The 24,821-nt window shown below is 47.5% G+C and overlaps 1 protein-coding gene across 3 annotated transcripts in view; it reads right to left on the bottom strand.

Annotated features, from left to right (window-relative positions):
* LOC147104380 (huntingtin-interacting protein 1-related protein-like) overlaps positions 1-24,821 on the bottom strand; it is a 171,187-nt gene that overhangs the window by 69,695 nt on the left and 76,671 nt on the right. For 2 of the 3 annotated variants that reach the window (XM_085961679.1, XM_085961677.1), the window contains exons 6-8: positions 23,084-23,160; positions 19,186-19,206; positions 10,878-10,939 (exon numbers count right to left, since the gene is read on the bottom strand). In XM_085961679.1, the coding sequence (XP_085817805.1) occupies positions 10,878-10,939; positions 19,186-19,206; positions 23,084-23,160 (160 nt within the window). The remainder of the gene's footprint in view (positions 1-10,877; positions 10,940-19,185; positions 19,207-23,083; positions 23,161-24,821) is intronic. The other variant, XM_085961678.1, reaches the window with a different exon arrangement.

Here is a 24,821-nt window from a genome sequence, read left to right as displayed (position 1 = left end):
CTCGGTCCCGTCGGTGCCGGATAGCACAAAGTTTCCTGTAGGACAGCTGACCCAAAGCTTGGTCAAAGAGGTAGTAAGGAGCATCTTAAGGAAGTAGAGAGAGGTAAAGATGTGGAGAGGGTGTGTGTGTGTATAGATATCTGGTGAGAAGAAGAACAGGCTCGGCTAGGATTATCTCCACCGTAATCAAATAACCTATCGATGCCCATTGTTTAGGCTCACACCCAAGAATGACCACATGGGCAAGGAATTCAGGTGATGCCAGCACCTGTAGAACTAGGGGGAAGGGGGAAAGAGAGAGGAAGGAAGGCAGAGATCAAACCTGCAAACCTTCCCCTTTCAGCAGAAAATCCATGTTGCATGCTCCTGATGTCACCAAGAGAAACTGACCTTCTCAAGCCAGGTTGTGTTTTTGGATCCATTTTGCCCTATTTATTTCTAGATACTTCAGCTTCTTAGATTAATCTGATGAATCAAGGCTCCTGACAAGCTCAGGAATACCTTCACTGGCCCTGATCTAGTTATATTTTAGATAGCAAGCCCAGGATATTGACCTTTCTGTAAATTGCTTTAGCTACTGGATCTCCACAGACCTCTCTCACATCTTCAAAAAGTATCCACAACAGCAGATCTCATTTCAACCTTTGAATAAAAAGCAAATTCACTGAACAATAGATGTACAAGTGAATATATAACAGTAATTATATATATATATTTCCAGTAGATTTTACACTATCCAGCTCCTCAAATGAGAAATAAATGCTAAGTTCTTATTCTGAAGTTAGCCTTGGTGCACACAGCAGTCATTCTCCCTGTAGTCTTTCCAGCTGTAGAAGTTAACGTGGCCTAACCTATCCAACTGACTCAGCAAACCAACCAACTGAACAGCTCCAGCCCCTTCAGTGTCCCTAAAAATATTTCCCAGAGCTTCCTGAATTTGAACAACTGTCAGCTACAATCCAAAGTAACTGTCAGCCATACACACAACTGAGCAAATCTCAGAGCATATGTTTCTTTGAATGTGGCTTAGTTCCTCCATTGAGCTTTGGATACAACCGGCACAATCTGTGTTTAAAATTAGACGGCCGTCCCAAGCATTCCACTTACATTTGTAAATAGACTGGTTAGCAAAATTAAAGCCCACGGGATTAAAGGGACAGTGGCAGAATGGATACAAAATTGGCTAAGGGACAGAAAACAGAGAGTAGTGGTGAACAGCTGTTTTTCAGACTGGAGCGCAGTATACAGTGGTGCTCCCCAGGGGTCGGTCGGCATCAGGATCACTGCTCTTTTTGATATACATTAATGACCTGGACTTGGGTATACAGGACAATTTCAAAGTTTGCAGATGACACGAAACTCAGAAATGTAGTAAACAATGAGGAGGATAGTAATAGATTTCAGGAGGACATAGACAGACTGGTGAAATGGGCAGACACATGGCTGATGAAATTTAATGCAGAGAAGTGTGAAGTGATACATTTTGGTAGGAAGAATGAAGAGAGGTAATATAAACTAAATGGTACAATTTTAAAGGGGGTGCAGGAACAGAGAGACCTGGGGGTCTATGTATACAAACCTTTAAAAGGTGGCAGGACAAGTTGAGAAGGCTGTTAAAAGAAACATGTGGGATCCTTGGTCTGATTAATAGAGACATATCGAGCAAAAGCAAGGAAGTTATGCTAAACCTTCATGAAACACTGGTTAGGCCTCAGCTGGAGTATTGTGTTCAATTCTGGGCACCACACTTTAGGAAGGATGTCAAGGCCTTGGCGAGGGTGTACAGGTTGAGCGTCCAAAATCCGGAGCTCCGGAATCCGGAATGTTCCGGAATCCGGACTCCGGGACGATTGGTGGCAGGGTGTCTGGAATCTATAAAATGTCCGGATCCAGACACCCTGTCAAACCGCAACCTGGACCCAGGCATTTCTGGACTCGGAACGTGTTTCTGATGTCCGAAGTCTGGAAACGCCCGAGCCCAGGTCGCGATATTTCCGGACTTCGGACATCAGAAACACATTCCGAAGTCCAGAAAAACACGGAAACCGGCTCGGCCTCGGTCCCGAGGTTGCCAGATTCGGGACACTTAACCTGTAGAAGCAATTTACTAGAATGGTACCAGGGATGAAGGACTTCAGTTATATGGAGAAACTGGGGTTGTTCTCCTTAGAGCAGAGAAGGTTAAGAGGAGATTTAATCGAAGTGTTCAAAATCATGAATGGTTTTGATAGAGTAAATAAGGAGAAACTAAGGAGAAACTGTTTCCAGTGGCAGAAGGGTCGGTAACCAAGAGGGTACAGATTTAAGGTGATTGGCAAAAGAACCAGAGGCGACATGAGGAAACAATTTTTTTTTCCCCACAGTGAGTTGTTGTGATCTGGAAAGCACTGCCTGAAAGGGTGGTGGAAGCAGATTCAGTATAGTAACTTTCAAAAGGGAATTGAATAAATACTTGAAGGGAAAACATTCACAGGGCTATGAGGAAAGAGCGGAAGAGTGGGACTAATTGGATAGCTCTACCAAAGAGCTGGCACAGGCACGATGGCCTCCTTCTGTGCTGTATCATTCTACAATTCTACACCATTTTTAAAACCTTTCTCCCTTTCTTGCCAAGAAAATTTTCCTGGAAATAAAAATGTTTTAGTAAAATGTAGCTCAGTAAAGGTTAAATACAGTGCTGATGTATCAGTGATCCAAACAAGCACACAACTGTAATACAGGAAACTCTCGTTTAAACGGCACCTAAAATATCGGGAATTCTCTATTAACCGGCAAAATTCATACTCCGAAAACAACACCTCAATAACCGGAAATGTTGCCGAGTCCGAGACTCCCGCGGTGGCCGAGTTAGTCAGTGGGGGTAGTTCTCCAAACTGCCACTACTCGGCATCTTGGCGCTGTCGGAAGTCCGAACACCTCAATAACAGGAGTCTGACTCTCCTGCGCTGCCGGTAGTCTGTTCCGATCTGCCACTTTTCTGTTTACTGTATAAGTTTTTTTTACTGTTAGGTAATTAAAGGGTTATGGATTACCCTCAACTGGCAGTACTGTACTTAATCAAGCATCTTCCACCATCCATTTAACACAACATTCTGTAGGTGAGTACCCAATTACTGTATACTGCACATTTCTTGATTTTTTATTTTTGTTTGTTAAAAATAGCCTCGGTAGATAACCCTCTCCGTCATCCGGAATTTTTAATCAACCGGCACCATCCCGGTCCCATCGGTGCCGGATACCAAAGAGTTTCCTGTACTTCCATCCGTATAAGATAATAAAAAGTGGCTTGATGGCGCACCCCAAGAATTTAAAGGGAATAGTCTAAATTACGATCACCGCCATCTGTAAACACTGATTAGTGGAATTTAAGAACATATTATCCCAAATAGGATAACAATAATCACTGATAATTTTACGAATACGGGAGTTCTGGTTTGTCAAGTTAATAATGAAAATGTGGAACGGTTTATACCAGTAATCAGATCCTCCCTCCACTCTTATAGTTTGCACCATTATGCAAGTAAAGAAAAAATGGGATAACGACCAAGATTAACTCCTTCACGTGCATGGAATGGAGTTGCCTAGGCCATAATGACGATTGTTTTAAAAAGAATTCCTTTCAGTGCATTTTCCAGATTACAACTACAATCTGTAGTGGAGTGTCACAAGCTGCTTTCATATTGTGTAAATACCACGCTAGTGCTACCAGCTCTTGACATTTAGGTCTTACACAACTGTGGCAACTGCAGGAGTCAACTTGCCAGATTCCCCAAGGCTGGCAGTACTAGTTCGGGTCTTGCGTAATGGGCCAGATCTTGCTGGAGCAGGGCGTCTCCCGTTAGTTAGTTAGTTAAACAGACTTTTTATACACCCTTCAGTTCAAAAATGTTTTGCGCATTAACTTGCTGGAAGTGTGAGCTGATAACAGCGCAGTGAGGGCAATGGGGCATCTGGGACCTCAGTGAATGGCGGGGCCAACACTGCATCTCCTTAACCAATGAGATTTAAGGATTAAGAAAGAAACAGAGGAATGACTGAGAAGGAGGGTGAATTGGAGTCAAATCAGGTACAGAAAGAGAAATAAAGAGAGGGGAAAAAGGATTGGATTAAGAGAGAGAGAGGGGAATAAAGAGACAGAAAGGAAAAGAAAGAAAAACAGTTCAAATGTAAAATTTGACATTTTAAAAATCTCTAAGAATAATTTACCACCTGAAGGAATGAGACTCCACAGTTTAAATTGTTCAGTTTCTGGGCCAGAGATGTTGATTGGCATTGCATTAACAAATATTGCGATGTTAAAAGGGTAGTCACGCTATTAATGACCAGACTTAACGTCCTGCAGCAAGCTTAATGTGCAAATCTAGCAAGTTCTTAAAACTAACGGGGAGGCCGAGGGCGAGATGCCGTTCGGTGCGTAAATCAACCAGTAACTCTTGTCCTATCTCTTAATCCCCTGATCTCGCTCGCCAATTTTCATATTAATAATGTAATGCGTCATTATTAACAATATAAAAAGCAATTACAAATACTCCATTCTGATCAGCACCACTTCATTTTAATATCCAGCCTGTAAAAAACAACTCCAAGATGTTTCATAATCCAGATCAGGTTCATGACTAATATCCCAGGACGATGACCTTTTCGTCAGAACTATTGTCATGACTAATATCCATTCAGTATTGCCAATTAATGTTAGAACTACATGTGAATTACAATTCTGATATCCATGTCTTTCTACCCCTCCCCCCCACCCTCATCTCAAAAGTTGTAAACTTCCATTTCCTGGTGTGCCAGTGGTTGCAGCTCCTCTCCAACCACAGAGTCAGCACATAGAAAACGGCTGGGTTTGCATTTTTACAATTTTTAAAAATCCTCTTCATTGCTCGTCTGATATGAATATTCGCTGCACTCTACTACAGCTGTTCAGACCGAATACAACGGCCCATTTGGAACACAGCAAACACAGAGCCAGGGGCCGGATCCTCGCCATGGTGGATAGGATGAAAAAACTTTGTGGCAAAGCTGCAGCCCGGTCTGACTGCATTGCAAGGGAGCACAGACGGTCAGCTCAATTCTGGTTGCAACCAGCAATGGATGGCTACAGCGCAGGGATTCAGCAGCAAAAAAGGTGAAAGGTTAAGGGTTGGTTATGTAAATACAGGCCTGTAGGTAGGTCTTGTTTATAGAGCTGCACTGGATGTATTTTTCATTCAAATTTCACCGTAGGAGTTTTGATTGTGGCGTTCCACTACATTTTCATTTTTTTTGTAGTATTTTAAGTTGCTTGAAATGTGTCCTTTTATGGGCAGTGTTTACGTACTCACTGTACTACGGTTTGCGTATTGCTTCAGAATTATATTAAACATGCATTCTGTCCTTTCACTCCAGTAGGTTTCCCGCTCGAACAGTCATCTACCTACCCAACAGACACTGCACTTCAAACTAATTCAATTAAATGAAGCACTCGGAGAATTCGCAATCCAAAATGGTGCTATAAAATGATAAGTACTATTTATTAATATTCACTTCCCATTCTGTCTATAACACTGTCTGTGGCAAGCCACTTTACTCCTATGAACCAAGTGATGACCTTTTCTAACTGTTCACCAGTTGAACTAGGGATGAATTGCGACACTGAAATGAGTTGAATAACTAAAATTGGAAATAACAACAGAAAATGCTGGAAATACTCAGCAGGCCAGGCAGCATCCATGGAGAGAGAAACAGAGTTAATGTTTCAGGTCTGGGACGCTTCATCAGAACTGGAAAAAGCTGGAGATGTAACATATTAAGCAGGTGCAGAGACGGGGGGGGGGGGGGGGGGGGGGGAGGGTTTAGGAGGGGAGGAAGGAACTGAAAGAACATCCTGTACTTTTGTAAGAGGCAGGAAAGATAAAATGTTGCAAATGGGACAGGAAAAATGGGGGCAGGGATTATTATCTGAAATTGTTGAACTCGATGTTGAGTCCGGCAGACTGTAATGTGCCTAATCGAAAGATGAGGTGCTGTTCCTCGAGCTTACGTTGAGCTTCATTGGAACAATGTAATAGGCCGAGGACAGAGAGATCAGAGTGGGAGTAAAGTGGAGAATTAAAGTGACAGGCGACCGGAAGCTCAGAGTTACCCTTACGGACTGAACGGAGGTGTTCCGCAAAGCGGTCGCCCAATCTGCGCTTGGTCTCCCCAATCTAGAGGAGACCGCATCGTGAGCTGCGAATACAGTATATTAAATTGCAAGTACAAGTAAATCGCTGTTTCACCTGGAAGGGGTGTTTGGGGCCCTGGACAGTGGGAAGGGAGGAGTTAAAAGGGCATGTGTTGCATCTCCTGCGCTTGCACGGGAAGGTGCCGGGCGAAGGAGAAGAGCTGTTAGGGGTGACTGAGGAGTGGATCAGGGTGTCGCGGAGGGAGCGGTCCCTTTGGAATGCTGAAAGGGGAGGTGAGGGGAAGATGTGTTTGGTGGTGGGATCACGTTGGAGGTGGCGGAAATGGTGGAGGATGATACGTTGAATGTGGAGGCTGGTGGGGTGAAAGGTGAGGACAACTAAAATTGGAAGTTGACAGACAAGGCTGAACACAGCAGTTGTGAGTGATCACTCAAACACTCAGATTTCGTACAGTTCGGTTATTAGTGAAATGAACAACCGAGTGCACAAGCTGTTATAAACATCCCTAAACACCTAGAATCAACAACCTCCATTAAAATCACCAAAAATTAAATATCTTTAAACATTTAGCAAAAAAATACCTGCCCAGATAAGAGGGGAGAAAATGACCATTTGTTACTGCTGTTCCTTCAATAGGCAACAAGCACCAGCTCTATAGAATAGCAAAATACTGCGGATGCTGGAAATCTGAAGTAACAACAGAAAATGCTGGAAATACTCAGCAGGCCAGGCAGCATCCGTGGAGAGAGAAACAGAGTTAACGTTTCAGGTCTGGGACCCTTCATCAGCACCAGCTCTACTGGCCTCATGTACATAAAGCAGAATTGCTGGGCACGGAACTTACATTATGTGTTATATGTTCCATTGCGTATGTATGCTTCTTATGAAAAAAAAGTAGCATGTGTTTGCAATAATTAGCATTCCCACGCTAGGGAGGGTGGGGGAAATCAGCCAGGTTTCTCGCTCCTTCTTGAGACGTGCACACCTGCGGATGTCTGGTGAGCACAGAATCGGCTCTTATTGGTTGAATGGCTTGTTGACACTCACTGTCCAGGCTCATACATGAAGTATGGCAGATTGGGTGGGACACCTGAAGGCTGCGACTGCCTGTAACCATGGGATACCAGAATGCGGTCTCTGCCTGTAACCATGGGATACCAGAATGTGGTCTCTGCCTGTAACCATGGGATACCAGAATGCGGTCTCTGCCTGTAACCATGGGATACCAGAATGCGGTCTCTGCCTGTAACCATGGGATACCAGAATGCGGTCTCTGCCTGTAACCATGGGATACCAGAATGCGGTCTCTGCCTGTAACCATGGGATACCAGAATGCGGTCTCTGCCTGTAACCATGGGATACCAGAATGCGGTCTCTGCCTGTAACCATGGGATACCAGAATGCGGTCTCTGCCTGTAGCCATGGGATACAAGAATGCTGTCACTGCTTGTGTAACTGCACCCTATTGGAACAGAGTTCATTCAGGAGGAGGAAATGGGGGGAAAAAATTAAAAATGAAATTTTAAAACAGGGGGAAGGAGCATATCACACAGTGCAGTAGTCTGAACTGTGGATAAACTGCAAATTGATCCTAGCCGATAGTCCAAATAGCTTTCAGTGCTCTATCCAGTTCAGCACTTAGCCATGACACACAGCCAAACTGGATAGATTTTAATAATGAGTCACTGGATTCTTAGATGTCAAATTCAATAAATATTTTAGAAAGCTGCGGTACTCCAATTCCCTGAAAGTGACTTTTTCTTTTCTTCCTTTCAAAATTGCCATTTTAAACTGCAAGACATAAAAATACTCTTATGAATAACAGAATAAAAATAGACTGCCAGAATTAGACTCCAAGAATCTCTACCAAAGGCATTCAGGTAATGAGGACATGTTTAGAAGCATGTGGGATTAAAATATTGTAGAGTGCAGTAAAGTAGGTCTTTTAAAAGTTCTGAAGCTCTTTACTTGAAAAAGACTCATGAATCTGATGAGAGAGGTGGAGCAATTGAGGCATTAAAGCACAACCCACTTTATTTTCCAATTTTCACCCCTCATCATCTGAAGTCAGTAACTCATACGAGGGCAGCCTGCAGCATCTCACTCAATCATGTCCTCAACTGATGTACTTTTCTCAGCAAGGATTTTGTGCTTCCCTAAAAGGGGCATTGAGGCCAATCACAGCGCAGACTGATGGTCAAACTGGAAACTACACTACTACAACAACAACAACGTGCACTTATATAGCACCTTTAAAGTAGAGAAACATTCCAAGGTGCTTCACAGAAGCGTAGTTAGACAAAAATGGACACCGGGCCAAAGAAGGAGATATTCAGAAGGATTACAAAAAGCTTGGTCAAAGAGGTGGGTTTTAAGGAGGGTCTTAAAGGAACAGAGGGAGGTGGATAGGCAGAGGGGTTGAGGGAGCGAATTCCAAAGCATGGGGCTTAAGTGGCTGGAAGTGCAGCCGCGAGTGAAGGGACGAAGGAAGGGGAAAGATATACAAAAGGCCAGAGTCAGAGGACCAGAGAGTTTAGGGGCTGTAGGGCTGTAGGAGTTCACATAGATAGGCAGGAGGAAAGTAAATTCACCCACTGAGCCTGTAGATTTCTTACAGTTTTCTCTCAATAGAATTTTCATTTTTCTTTTAAGTTTAAGTTAACTTAAACTTCAAAATAATGTTTAAATCCTGTGCGTCAATTCCATATGAAAAATTAAAATTCTATTGAAAGAAAACTAAGAAATCTACAGGCTCAGTGGGTGAATTTACTTCCCCACCCCCCCTACACACAGCACAGAAATCAGTTATTATGCAATGTAACCATTTTAAAAACAAGCCAAATCCATTTGAAAAACACGTTGGGGTAAAAATTCGTCTTGGGTGGCAACACAAAACAGGCGGTATCGCATCGACCGCCTGATATACATACAACCCACTACTCAGTCCATTCACAAGTCAATAAAATTGGAGATCAGGCGATGAGTATAACAGGCAGACGATCCAATACCGCCTGTTCTGTGCTCCAGCCTAAAGTTAATTTCTACCCCTTTACCTTTACACTGCCTATAACGGACAACTGCTCGTGGAAAAAAAGCTGCAAAGTACCATTTTGTGTTCCGGAGTGCAAGTTTAGGCCGCTCTCCAGTCAGCAACAAGAAGAGTTTCAAAGTTCACCCTTTCCTACGTACATCTGTAAAAACTAGTCAGGTTCACATTTTCCTTTGTATGAGCTACGAATGCAGGTCAGATTCAGACTCTCTCACATTCAGATTGTGAACGCGAGTCAAATTCCCACCCTTCCATGTACAGGCTGTGAACACGAGTCAGATTCACACCCTTCCATGTACGGGCTGTGAAAGTGAGTCAGATTCACACCCTTCCATGTATGGGCTGTGAATGAGAGTCAGATTCATACCATTGTTGAGGATCGGGAAGTTGGTAATCTACCCCCATGGAAATAAAAATCAGGCAGTTTCTACAACGGACAGCTGATCTGCAACACCAGTTTTACGCCTGGGGTAGCAAGTTTAAAATCTGCCCCATGGCAGCCAAGTACCAGCTTGCCTCAGTGGCCAGCCTCTCTCACAGGTTCCCCCTAACTATACCCTCCCTCACCTACACAGGTCAGGCCTATCACTGGTAAAGAGAAAGGTTAGAAGAAAGATGAAAAGAATGTTGTCCAACATCTATATGTTTAAATACCCATGCAAGTCAAAACTGGTTTCCACATCCCTATCAATACAGTTTATTACATGCGGTCATGTAGTGGCTCACACTGATTTTCTTGCTCCCAATGTTCTCCTTGCCGGATGGCAATGTCTCAGGCTGGGGTACAGTTCCACATGCACTAGCTGCCCTCCAGTACCTCACACAAATGTCCCACTTCATGCATGAGCCTTGATGTGTGAATAGTCTATTCAACTGTGGTACATAACAGCCAAGCCCAGTCCTGCTCTCAGTCAACATCCCACACGTGTACTTTCCAGCTGGGGGTAAATGGACAGCAATCAGGAGTAGATACATTATCTAGATTCTTTCCCCCTCTGTCTAGTCTAAGGGCAGAGAAGTCAGTTACTTGTAGAGTCTGGTTGAGATCAACTAACTCAGTACTGTATATACAATGATGGAACCTGGCAGCTTTCTATTGTACCTGGTTCAGTACCACGCAATCTGTCCATTTTCTCATTGATTCATAGGGGAGCCAATCTGGTTTAGGTCTTCATTGAATGTTAATACAAAAGGGATGATAATTAACCCTTCAGTGGTCTGTTTAGGATAATTGAAATTATCCTGAGTTTTATAGAGCTGAAACTTACAGATAAGCAGCTAAGATAATATAAACGTATTATTTAATTAGAATAAAACAGTTTTTAAAAGATAATATGCAGTGCTGAAAGTTGGGTCAGGATCACAATGCAAACTCACACTCTCACATGCAAAGTGTCTTCTGATTGGACATTTGCAGTTTATCCAAACTAAATAATCTAATAAATACAAGTAGGTGCAATCAAACGAAGCAATAAGCAAATGCATGGAACAAGCTATATAACATTAAAACAACCGGTTTTATTTTCCTCTGAAAGCTCAAACTATTTGTTTCACAACATTTCCCAAAAACCCTTTTATTCAGCCCTTCTAGAGATCATTTTCTGAATTAACATTTCTGTCACGTGGTGTACTAAAAGGCTCAGACTGAAAATAAAACTTACCGCCTTCAGCAACTTTCAGCTCGCAATCCATATAATCAAACATCTCCACTGTAAGCTGGAAGCTGCAACAACATTATTTTAAAATCTTAATGTTGGGTCGACAACAAAACAAATTAAAATGAATGCCAACTTTTCCATGTGCATCTAATTATTAAGCAGAATCGCAGCAGAAAGTCGATTACCTACAACAGAAACAAGATGGCCGAGGGCCCAGCCTACCCACGTACACGCACCCTCCCACACCCGCCTTCCCTCCCTGACCCAGGGCATTCCCACCCACCCACACCTACACCCACCCTCCCTCCCCGACCCAGGGCATGCCCACATACACACACATACCCTCCCTCCATCCCACACCAATCCAGGGCCCACCCACCCTCCCTCTCTCCCCGACTCAGGGCATTCCCACCCACCCACACACCCTCCCTCCCTCCCCGAACCAGGGCATTCCCACACACACCCTCTCTCCCTGACCCAGGGCATTCCCACCCACCCACACCTACACCCACCCTCCCTCCCCGACCCAGGGCATGCCCACCCACCCACACACACACACACCCCCTCCCTCCATCCCACACCAATCCAGGGCCCACCCACCCACCCACACAACCTCCCACACCCCCAGTACCCAACCACACCCATCCACCCGCCCTCCCACACCTACACCCACCCTCCCTCCCCGACCCAGGGCATGCCCACATACACACACACACCCTCCCTCCATCCCACACCAATCCAGGGCCCACACACCCTCTCTCCCTCCCCAAACCAGGGCAAACCCACCCACCCACACACACACACTCCCTCCCTCCCCGACCCAGGGCACGCCCACCCACCCACACACCCTCCCTCCATCCCACACCAATCCAGGGCCCACCCACCACGGGCCCACCCACCCACACAACCTCCCACACCCCCAGTACCCAACCACACCCGTCCACCCGCCCTCCCACACCTACACCCACCCACCCTCCCACACACACACTCCCTCCCTCCCCGACCCAGGGCACGCCCACCCACCCACACACCCTCCCTCCATCCCACACCAATCCAGGGCCCAGCCCCCATGGGCCCACCCACCCACCCACACCCCCAGTACCCAATCACACCCGTCCACCCACCCTCCCACACCTACACCCACCCTCCCTCCCTGACCCAGGACACGCCCACCCACCCACACACCCTCCCTCCCCGACCCAGGGCCCACACACCCACACACACACCCTCCCTCCCTCCCACACCCCCAGTACCCAACCACACCCGTCCACCCACCCTCCCACACCTACACCCACCCTCCCCGACCCAGGACACACCCACCCACCCACACACCCTCCCTCCCACACCAATCCAGGGCCCACCCACCCACACACACACCTTCCCTCCCTCCCACACCACCAGCACCCAACCACACCCATCCACCCGCCCTCCTACACACCCACCCACCCGTTCACACTCCTCCAGTACCCACCAACTCCGCCCCCAACTCCCAGAGTACACCACCCATAATCATTTTTCAAAATAAAATCCCAATTTTGAACAGAAAGCAACTTACTCTCCCCTATAATAAAATATTCAGTATTGATAACTGAAGCCATGCAGGAATTATTTCACGAGCATCATTTGGCACAGGCTGACACACAGACAGCCAAGCCCACCACTGCATCTTTCTACGGCCGAGAGGGAGACAGAGCCTGTGCACACAACCCCACAAAAGGACATTATCAGGCACGTGAACTACTACTTAAAAAAATTAAAACATGCACGTATGGTGGTGCTAACAACACTGCTCAGCAAAGAAATAACCCACTGAGACATTGGAGGAGCCATTGTTTCAATCTATTAAAGACAGTTGTGTGCGCCTGGTTGAATCCTTCTTAATCATAATCATAATCATAATCAACTTTATTGTCATTGTTAGTGCACAAGTGCAGTACAACGAAATGTAGGCTTGCGGCTCCCGAGAGTGTACGTTTAGATTAAGACATTTAAACATTCAACATACATTTGGCTTGTAATACATTAACATAAACATAACCATAACAAAGTGCATTGGCAGATGTGCAGGCTTTAGAGTTTATTTGTGGAGTTCAGTAGGATGACAGCCCTGGGAAAGAAGCTGTTCCTAAATCTGGTCGTTCGGGTGCGAATGCATCTGTAGCACCTCCCAGGTGGCAGGAGGGCGAACAGACTGTGGCTGGGGTGGGTAGGGTCTTTGATGATGGTCCGTGACCTCCGTAGACAGCGTTTCTGGTATATGTGCTCTATGGTCGGTAGCCGGGTGCTGGTAATGCGTTGGGCAGTTTTGACTACCCGCTGCAGGGCTTTCCGGTCATAGTAGCTACAGCTGCCATACCATACTGTGATACAGTTCGTCTGGATGCTCTCTATTGTGCAGCAGTAAAAGTTAGAGAGGATCAGGGGTGACAGGTTACATCCCTTCAGCCTCCTTAGGAAATATAGGCGCTGCTGGGCCTTCTTCACTAGAGAGGAGGTATTGAAGGACCAGGAGAAGTCTTCCGTGATGTGGACAGTCACTGCAATAAAGTTGACTTCAGATGAAGACAGCCTGACCTATGCACTCAACTACTACAGTCATTCCCAGCATAGTGAATTCATCATCCAGGTTACCAAAAACATTCACAATTATACACACACACACAAAAATCAAAATACAGGCCAAAAACAGTCAGCATGCCTTTAGTAATAAGGGATCATTCACACCTTACAAGTGTCTTGGATTTCATTGAAGACATGGCATTAATCTGAAGTGTCCGTTAAGTCAGTGGATGGTGGGTGCTATGGACACTTTTATATCTGGTGCTTCTGTAGTCTGGATCATGGGAGTGCAATGTCTCTGAGCTGCTATTCTGCTTTTACATTTGGAGTGGGGAGCTAGTCTCTCCTATTATACAAAGCCCCATAGACTGCAAGCACAAGATACAGGCTCACTGCCTTTATGCTGCCAAAAGCAGCTCCTTTATTCCAATGGCAGGATCACAGACCCACATGTTCGTGGGTCCATGATGCCATCAGGAACAAGGAGCCATGCTTGTTTGCACCCTTTTGTGCAGTCAATACAAAGACTGGATCTTCCTCCATCAGCTGCACTCATAGGCCTAGAAATTCATTGACGCCACTTTTGGGGCGCTAAAGTGGGGCGTCCGCTAAAGTTTGCAGCCGCCGCCAAATCTATGCCACTTCTCCGATATTCATTAGCTTCGCCCTACTAGTTCGGGCGAGCGCTAAAACTGCTGCTGGACGCCTCTCTTTGGGTGGTGATCGATAGCGCCGAGGCCGGGCGCAGCGCAGGTGCGGCCATCTCGTGATTGACAGCAGACACCCTGGCGCCGGCCAGCTCTTAAGGGGGAAGGGTCGACTGTGTCTGCTGCCACACCCTGGATAGTGGAGCCCTCCAGCTAGGCCTGAACACTGCTGCTGGACCCAAATAGCGCCTGAAGACACGGAGAAGGCCCGTGAACGTGCGCAGCGCTTCTCGGAGCGTGATCTGAGTGTGCTGCTTGCTGCTGTGGAGAAGAGTTGCCATGTTTTGTACCCGGACAATGGCAAGAAGGCGACGGTCCGCGTCTACAGGAGAGCCTGGAGGCATGTCGCCAGCAAGCTGTCAGCCAACAGCGACGTCCCCAGGACCGGTGCCCAATGCCGCAAAAAGTTAAATGACCTCACACGCATTGTCAGGGTGAGTACCCTTTCCAATGACCTCCTCATCCTTGCATGTGCACCTCACATTATGGGCAAAGGGACCTGAAAGCTCTAATGGCCAGCCTTCATCCAGCAGCTATGGGACAGGCATGAGCATCAATTGCACATTCTGCACTTAACACACTGGCCAAGCTATTCCACCATGGGAGGCATTGCACACCAGATCATGGCGACACACTGGCCAGGCTATTCCACCATGGGAGGCAGTGCACACCAGATTATGGCGACACACTGGCCAGGCTATTCCACCATGGGAGGCAGTGCACACAAGATCACGGCGACACACTGTACTTAGAGGCCGTCCTTTCTCTTGCAGGCCAAGCTGGCGAATAATCGCAAGAGCCGGACTACGACCGGGGGAGGCCGACCCCATATCCAGCCACTCACCGACCTGCAACATCGCGTGGAGCGCCTCATGGGTGGCCGGGTGATTGGGCCCGTTGCATGTGGAGATGCCGACCCTGTTCTTGGCAGCAATGGTAAGGACGTCACCTTTTGCACCTCTCTCGTCCCACTTGCGCATCAGATCTACATCCTTTGCCACTGTCCGACCAATGCGCTGAATGCCACCACTCATGCATCCCGCACTGACGCCCTCTCCTCACTCTAAAGCTACTCTTGTGCCTTCCTGCTTTCAGATGGTCAAGAGGAGGTCCCTCAACTTGCCAGTGACAGACCCTCCGAGGAGGAGCAGGAGGAGGAGCAAGAGGAAGGCGGCCCATCAGGGGAACCCTCAGCCGCGGCCACCCAGGCCAATGTAGGGGACACGTCTTCCCTGGAGGGCAGCGTGGCGGAAGTGTCGAAGGGGAGGGGAGCTCCTGGGACCTGCGTGCTGCAGAAAGGCGGGAGGGGGGTGGAAGCTCGGCGGCCTTCTCCCCAGAGGGGGGATGCGTCGGAGGGGAGTCCAATTGCTGGGCCCAGCGGCCTCCAGCAACGCAGGAAGGGTCGGCCAGCTCGGCGGCCTTCTCCCCAGAGGGAGAGTCCGGCCTCCAGTCAGGAGATGCTCTTCGCCGAGGAGATGGAACGCCTCGAAGACTTGTCCGCGGACTCAGAGCGCCAGCACACGGAGCTCATGGCGGCAGTGGCACGGTTGCCTGAGTCCATCGATTCCCTCTCTCGGAGTGTGGCCAAGTTCGGGCCCTTAGAGGCCACCAGTCGGGCGGAATACCGGGCAGATCTGTCAGCGACTGGCCAGGTGATCAGTGGTGCCGTCCAGTCACTGGCTGCTCTGCTGCGGTCAGTGAACAGGTCAACACGGGCACTCACTGCTGCCACACTCGCTGTGTCAGCCAGGCATCGCCAGGGCACCTGGCGCGCTGCAGCAGCACAGCGGTCTGTCCCTCGGCAGATTGGTGCGCATGCTGCAGTGCTGGCCCGGGCGAGTGCCAGTGTCTCAGGCGACCAGCGAACGCCTGCCATCCGCCAGCTTGCCGCCATTCCTCCAGCCGCCACTGCCACTCCCCCAGTGGAGCTGCCAGGAGCTGCTGCAGCGACTGATGCTGGCCAGCCACAGCTGCAGCAATCAACAGCCGCCCGCTCGACGGCCAGACCTTGACTAGGCCGACCCCCAAGGGCATCTGCCGTCACGACATGTGCCCCTCAGGAGCCTGCCCCCAGCCTTGCAGCAGCCAATGGCCTTACTTTGAGGCGGAGCAGCAGGGCGGGCAGGGGCCACCCAAAGATGGCCAAGGCATCGCCCTAGCGGGCCAAATAGTCGAATGTGTGGCCATTTGTGTTTGTTTCTTGAGGCCGAGAATTGGATGTTTGTTTTTTGAAGGCCGATGATGTGATGTTTGTTTTTGACGAAGGCCGAGAATGACGGCCATTTTAGTTGCCCTATTTTGTTAATCCTCTCCAGGTTGTGGGAGCGAGTAATGTGTTTGAGTGTTTTTTGAGGGTTTCGTCTGTTTTTGGTTTTCATGTGGGAAGGGCCCAGAGTTTGTACAATAAACCATTTTATTTATTCACATTGTCCATATTTGATCTTTGAAGTGTTTGTTGCCTTAACCGGCTGAGGGCTTGCGGAGCGGCTGCAATCATGTTCTATCATTGGCACAAGCCATTCCCTGACAGGGGGCCTAGAAGTGACGTTCAATAAGCCGCCGACGGGCGGCCCTTGGGCTGGTACTCCTCGTCCTCGTCGTCCTCATGCTCCTCCTCCTGAGGTGGTGGTCCAACGTGAGGTGGCAGTGCCTGAGTCCTGCGGATAGCCAGGTTGTGCAGCATGCAGCAAACGACGACGAATTGGGAGACTCGATCCTGCGAATACTGGAGGGCTCCCCCGGAGCGATCGAGACAGCGGAACCGTTGCTTGAGCACGCCGATTGTTTGTTCTATGAGGTTCCTCGTCGCTTGATGGCTCTCGTTGTATGCCTCTTCAGCAGGGGTCGTGGGCGCGCGGAGCGGGGTCATGAGCCAGGTACACAAAGGATAGCCTTTGTCCCCGATAAGCCATCCTCTTGGGGGAGGCTGTGCCTGGAACATGTCAGCCACAGTTGTCTGTCGCAGGATAAAGGCATCGTGGCTGCTGCCTGGAAAGCGGGCATTGACAGCTAGGATGCGCTGCCTGTGGTCACACACCAGCTGTACATTGAGGGAATGGTAGCCCTTCCGGTTGCGGTAATCCTCGGCATGCTCAAGGGGTGCCCGCAAAGCCACATGCGTGCAGTCAATGGCGCCCTGCACCATGGGGAAGCCCGCTATTCTTGCAAACCCCACTGCACGCTGCTGCTGCTTGTCCAGGGTCATGGGGAAGGAGATGAATTGATGTCTCCTTCTGAAAAGGGCTTCGGTCACCTGGCGGATGCAGCAATGCATGGCGAACTGGGAGATGTTAGCGATGTCCCCAGTAGCGGATTGGAAGGAGCCGGAGGCATAGAAGTTGAGAGCCACCGGCACCTTCACTGCCACCGACAGAGACGTCCTGCGCATCAGCTGTGGCTGCAGATCTCTCTGAAGCAGCCGGCAGATGTCTGCAACCACCTCCCTTCGGAATCGCAGCCTCCTAACACACATCGCGGCAGACATGGTCAGATAGGAGGTCTGCTGGCGGTATACCCTGCGTGGGTAAGGCCTCAGTTGACGACGCCTGTTGCCCCCTCTGCGTCTAGCCAGGGCTGCCACTCTCTCACGGCGTCTGTAAGCCCTTCTGGCATAAGGCTGAAATTCAGCGTTGCCACCCAATGCAGCCCCCATTATATGCTGGCAAACACTGAGCTCTGAATGAAGGCAAAGATAATTGGTAAGCTCTGGCCTGAGCCAAAAATACCTGTCCAAGTGTTGGTCCAAACCAGTAAACTCTCCTCCTTGGTCTCTGTCCAAAAAACCGTTGCACAAGAGTGAATGCTGCAAAATGGCTGGCCTTTATACTGCTGGGTAAGTGCCCTTTAATTTGCGCTCCCCGCGGCCCGGCTGGCCTGTGTACCGTTCCACTTCACAGTCGCTCGGGCCGCCCGGCGCACAATGGGCCGGCGCGAGTGAAGTTCCGGTTTGGGGCGCACAAAGGGCGTTGCACTATTAAATGACGTCATGATCTGCGCGCGCAGCAGGGCGCGCGCTAAGACTTTGCGCCGGCGCTAAATGTGTCCTGAAGTTGGGGAGAGGCGCAGATCGCACTGCGCCCAGGCGCTAAGCGCCTAGCGCTCAAGATCTACTCCTCCTAAGGCGCTAACGGCTGGCACGCCCAACTGAATTTCTAGGCCATAATGTATAAGCATTTTGTTTCAGAAACGGGGATCACAGCACACTTTCCGTGATGGTGATGGCTCATGAAATAAATATGGAACCAACTAATCATCCAGGAAAAAACAAGGTGGCAATAAATGGCCATGGGTTATGGTGGGGAATAATGACTAGCCGAGTTTACACGTCTCTGTACTTGGTCCTGTGCTATTTCACTACCTTTATGAATAATCTAGAAGCGATCAACATTAACATTTACAAATTTTACACCAATTGTACCAAGTGGAGCCAAGTCCAATAATACTCAAAAGAGACTCAGTACTTGGAGCAAAGACTGACCAAAAGACACCTTTACAACGTCAAGAGGGCCCTGGGGAAACAGATTTTAAATGGCATCCTGCACGCTGAGCAGCAAGTGGAGGACAGTAGCTCACAATCAGAAGATCAGAGACTTAGGATTTCAATCCCAAATAAACAGAAAGAACGGGGCTCCATACTTTTTGTTTTAAATAGGACCTGGAAACAGCTCACAAGAATGTGGGTTCCCAATGCCATCAAATCTCTGAAGGTAATATTCTTTATATTAGAGTGCTAATTACTGCCGAATTATCACGCACCTGCCGTGACGGCACTCCTTTAATGCGAAACCACCATTAGTGTGTACAATGACAAGTATTGCATTTAGCTGCGATAGTCATGATCTCAATGTAGGGTAATTATTGTGTAGTCGGAAAATATCTGACGTATTATGGACTGGTCCTCGAAACTATCCATTCACAGCGCAATACTAATCAAGAGTGTTAGGACACAAGAGAAGCGTAGAGTGCAGGTTCGAGCGGGTAATGTTAATGGCATCATTTGTCAGCTCACTCACTTAGAAAATTGCATTCAGTTCTTGTTAACTTACCTCCAAAAAGAGAACAATGCTCTACAGAAAGTACAAAGAATAATGATAAGGATGATCCCAAGACTCAAAAAACTTTTGGTGGGTACATTTTCCTCCGGTCGCTAATCTGAACGAATAAGTTTCCTAATTTTATACATGTGCTGACTTTTTCCACTGGCGTTTGAAACCAGCTGGAGGTATAGCTGTTTGTGAAGATAGAATAATAAGCAGCTTTCACTTTTCTCCTTCTACCTTGGCATCCAAACCACCTCTTGTATAAACTGGATGAATGCTGCACTTGAATGGAGCAAGAGTCACACGGAAATAAATTTGGAGGTAGCACAGAGCAATCAGACGCACATTCTCCTTCTGGTGCTCCAATATGTGCAGAAGCCACGCTGGAATGTACAGTGAGTATGCACCACCCATACCAGCAATGGAGACACTCTGCAGACACGTTAAAACATACAAATAGGACTATTCAACAGAGTCCACAACCTGAATTTCATTCACCTAATTCTCCAATGTAAACAGGGTATTATGGAGCTCACACTATATAGCATATATGGCTCAGCTGGTAGCACTCTCACTTCTGAATTAGAGGGTAGTCAATTGAAGCCCTATACCAGTAATTCAGTTCACAATCTTAAACTGGCACTCTAGTGCAGCACTGAGGGAGTGTTGCATTAATGAAGGTGCTGTTCTTCAGCTGAGACATTGTCAAGGCCTCGCTTGCTTGTTCTCATGATTCAGGTGGGTATTAATGATCCCATGCAATGTTCCCTGTGAATTTTTTTGGTGCGCGGCCCATTCAATTTTTCGTGCATGCGCATTTATTCCCATTGTACAGCCGGCGAGTGGCCTGCACGGGCGGGATATCCATACCGCTGTGCGGCCATGCGGCTTAGCGGGAATGTTGATCCCATGGAACCACAAAGTTCTCCCAGTGTCCATGGCAACATTCCTCCCTTCACCACAAAAAACAATTAACTGCTCATTCATTGCATTGCTGTTTATTACTGTGGATTAACTGCTAGGCAATAGTCATTATATTTCAAAATAATTAATTTGTCAAGTGTTTTGAGATGTTGACATAAGCTGCTATATAAATGTATTAAGGAAATACTGAGGGAGATATGATTCAGATTGCTACGGTAACAGGATTGAAAAGGAGGCTAGCAGATACTCTTAAACCCTGGCAACAGGTCCTTAGAATGAAAGCTCCAATTTGAGAAACAACCGGTGTGGTTTTGTTAAAAGGTGTGGAGATGCCGGAGTTGGACTGAGGTGGACAAATGTAAGAAGTCACACAACACCAGGTTATAGTCCAACAGCTTTATTTGAAATCACAAGCTTTCGGAGCGCTGCTCCTTCGTCAGGTGAAGTGGAGAAATGCATAAAAACACAGCTTATATAGTCAGAGAATAATGTCAGATGTTTACAGGTAATCTTTCTAACTGCCATTTATCACACCGCGGCAGAGAGATAATCACAGCAATCAAAGGTGTGAATGGTGTCCAAACAGGTCAGTCAGGAAAACATTACATCAGAGAACAATGAGGTGAAGTCACAAGGGGTCAAATGTTGCAGATGCTGGGGTCTGTATGAAAAACAAAAAAGGACAAAAAACATTTTTTTTTGCTGGAAATCACAGCAGGTCCGGCCGCATCTGTGTGGAGAGAACAAGTCAACAACGACTCGAGTCTGGATGACCCTACGTCAGGTGGGGTTACATGTAGCGTGACATGAACCCAAGATCCCGGTTGAGGCTGTCCTCATGGGTGTGGAACTTGGCTATCAGTTTCTGCTCGACGATTTTGCGTTGTCGTGTGTCTCGAAGGCCGCCTTGGAGAATGCTTACCCGAAGATCAGAGGCTGAATGTCCTTGATTGCTGAAGTGTTCCCCGACTGGGAGGGAACACTCCTGCCTGGCGATTGTTGCGCGGTGTCCGTTCATCCGTTGTCGCAGTGTCTGCATGGTCTCGCCGATGTACCATGCTCCGGGGCATCCTTTCCTGCAACGTACGAGGTAGACAACGTTGGCCGAGTCACATGAGTATGTACCATGTACCTGGTGGGTGGTGTCCTCACGTATGATGATGGTATCTGTGTTGATGATCTGGCATGTCTTGCAGAGGTTGCTGTGGCAGGGTTGTGTGGTGTCGTGGTTGCTGTTCTCCTGAAAGCTGGGTAATTTGCTGCGAACGATGGTCTGTTTGAGGTTAGGCGGCTGTTTGAAGGCGAGTAGTGGGGGCGTGGGGATGACCTTAGCGAGGTGTTCGTCGTCATCGATGACATGTTGAAGGCTGTGAAGAACATGGCGTAGTTTCTCCGTTTCGGGGAAGTTCTGGACGACGAAGGGTACTCTGTTGGTTGTGTCCCGTGTTTGTCTTCTGAGGAGGTCTATGCGATTTTTCGCTGTGGCCCGTCGGAACTGTCGATCGACCAGTCGAGCATCATGCCATTTATCACACTGCAACAACGGATGAACGGACACCGTGCAACAATCGCCAGGCAGGAGTGTTCCCTCCCAGTCGGGGAACACTTCAGCAATCAAGGACATTCAGCCTCCGATCTTTGGGTAAGCATTCTCCAAGGCGGCCTTCGAGACACACGACAACGCAAAATCGTCGAGCAGAAACTGATAGCCAAGTTCCGCACCCATGAGGACGGCCTCAACCGGAATCTTGGGTTCATGTCACGCTACATGTAACCCCACCTGATGTAGGGTCATCCAGACTCGAGTCGTCGTTGACTTGTTCTCTCCACACAGTTGCGGCCGGACCTGCTGTGATTTCCAGCAAAAAAAATGTTTTTTGTCTTTTTTTGTTTTTCATACAGACCCCAGCATCTGCAACATTTAACCCCTTGTGACCCCACCTCATTGTTCTCTGATGTAATGTTTTCCTGACTGACCTGTTTGGACACCATTCACACCTTTGATTGCTGTGATTATCTCTCTGCCGAGGTGTGATAAATGGCAGTTAGAAAGATTACCTGTAAACATCTGACATTATTCTCTGACTATATAAGCTGTGTTTTTATGCATCTCTCCATTTCACCTGACGAAGTAGCAGCGCTCCGAAAGCTTGTGATTTCAAATAAAGCTGTTGGACTATAACCTGGTGTTGTGTGACTTCTTACATTTGTTAAAAGGAACTTAGTTAAGGAGCAGTCTGCCACCCAATGCAATTAGTGCTGTTCAGCTATTGATTTCAAGAGAAACCTCATAGATTTCCATTATGGAAAAATACAAAGTGGAACAGCATTGTATACAGTGCAAAACAGAAAAGGGTTAGTTAGGCTTATGGCCAAGAGGAAGAGTCACTCCAGGTAACTCTTCCACATTCCCTGGCGATCAGTTATAGAGCAGCACTGGCAGATGGCTGGGACAATCCATTTATCCTTCTAGTTAGCATGTTCTGTGTGGCATAGGAAGCCTAAGGGAGGTGGAAAAGTCGAATATATATATTGGCAAACGATTTTACTTTTTGTAAAATGAGAGAGCGATTTCAAGGTCAGGAACTAATCTCAGGATTTATAAAGCATTCATAAATCACCGGAGATCTGCTCACAGTTCAGGGCATTATTGAAACTACTTAAAGAGATTCCAACCACATAATTTAATTTGAGAATTAGCAAAACAGATTAACTCGGTTGGTGTTAAAAATATAGCAACTTAGTCATGTTACAAATTTACAAAAATACTCCTTCAATCACATCTGGGCCAAGTATTCATGGTCGATAAAGATTCACATATATTCTGGCCACTCCTATCAGGAAGGTAAAGGTTCTCTGAAATTGGAACAAGCTTGCAAGTCCTGGAGGGATTGAGTTACCCGCCAAACACGAGTCCCTTCAGACCAATTCAGAGCATCCTGATCAAAACACAGGCATTCCGTGACCTGGTCAGACTTACATGTTGTTTACATCTGTGCCAGAAGCTTTATCCAGCGTTTCATCAGTCACCTCCAGATTTGGTGGGAACTCTGGATGCTGTGCAAAGCAAAAGCAGAAAAGAAAAATGATCAGAAAATGTCTTTATTTGGGTGTCGATATATATCCGATAGGATTCCGCCCTCTCCCAGTTAGTTAGAATTCTAAAGAATGGAAATCTATTTCCTTTTCATTTATTGAATTAAATTTAGCAATAACTCTATGGAGAAAATTGCATCCTGTCTCCTTGGTCACCTCTGCCTATTACTTTTCTCAGTGCCTCTCACTGGCACCATTTCATGACTCCTCCACTATTCTGGTTTGATTGTGGGTCGGGAGAAGCACCCCTGCTCCTCCCAGCTCCACGTTCAGATAAGTATATTTTAAATACTTACCTTGTTGGTTGCAGCCTGCAGCAGACCCTTTAAGGACCGCCTGCTGGGCTGCATGTCGACATGGTTTTCCTGAACGCAGCCAGCCCAGCACTGGCTGTGCTCAGGGCAACCCAATATTGCAGGGGGGGGTGGGGCTTCAAACCGGTATTAGACCCTTTATTTGAATATGCAGAGGGTTTATGCTGGTTTTAGGTGCGGGCTCTGGACACAGTTCTTTTCCCTACACCAATAAGAAGGGCAGCATACTTCCAGCTCGTAACTAGCGTGCATTTCCTGCCTGCAACATTGAAGGATTAGGAGGCCATTTAGCACCCGTTCATGGTCGAATTTCTTGGCATTTGGATCTCTCAAAGTGCAGTGGGCTGGGTTCCAGTGAGCACAGATAGTAAAACGTCCCAAGGCACGTCACAGGAGCGTTATCAAACAAAATTTGACACCGAGCCACATAAGGAGATATTGGGGCAGATGACCAAGAGCTTGGTCAAAGAGGTAGGTTTTAATAGAGTCATAGAGCACAGAAAGAGGCCCTTCGGCCCATCACGTCCGCGCCAGCCATCAAGCCCTATCTAATCTAATCCCATTTTCCAGCATTTGGTCCGTAGCCTTGTATGCTATGGCATTTCAAGTGCTCATCCAAATGCTTCTTGAATGTTGTGAGGGTTCCTGTCTCTACCACCCTTTCAGGCAGTGAGTTCCAGATTCCAACCACCCTCTGGGTGAAAAAGTTTTTCCTCAAATCCCCTCTAAACCTCCTGCCCCTTACCTTGAATCTATGCCCCCTTGTTATTGACCCCTCTACTAAGGGGAAAAGTTCCTTTCTATCCACCCTATCTATGCCCCTCATAATTTTGTATACCTCAATCAGGTCCCCCCTCAGCCTTCTCTGCTCCAAGGAAAACAACCCCAGCCTGTCCAGTCTTTCTTCGTAGCTGAAGCGCTCCAGCCCAGGTAACATCTTGGTAAATCTCCTCTGCACCCTCTCCAAAGCAATCACATCCTTCCTATAGTGTGGCGACCAGAACTGCACACAGTACTCCAGCTGTGGCCTTACCAGCGTTTTGTACAGCTCCATCATAACCTCCCTATATTCTATGCCTCGGCTAATGAAGGCAAGTATCCCATATGCCTTTTTAACCACCTTATCCACTTGTTCTGCTGCCTTCAGGGATTTATGTACATGCACACCAAGGTCCCTCTGATCCTCTGTCTTTCCTAGGGTCTTACCATTCATTGTGTATTCCCTTGCCTTGTTAGTCCGTCCAAAATGCATCACCTCACACTTTTCAGTGTTAAATTCCATTTGCCACTGTTCCGCCCATCTGACCA

Source organism: Somniosus microcephalus, chromosome 19, assembly GCF_052327205.1.
Source record: "Somniosus microcephalus isolate GS21.2 chromosome 19, FLI_Smic_1.0, whole genome shotgun sequence".
Lineage (NCBI taxonomy): Eukaryota > Metazoa > Chordata > Chondrichthyes > Squaliformes > Somniosidae > Somniosus > Somniosus microcephalus.
The sequence above is the reverse complement of the archived record's forward strand: the minus strand, read 5'-3'. Positions and strand labels throughout refer to the sequence as shown.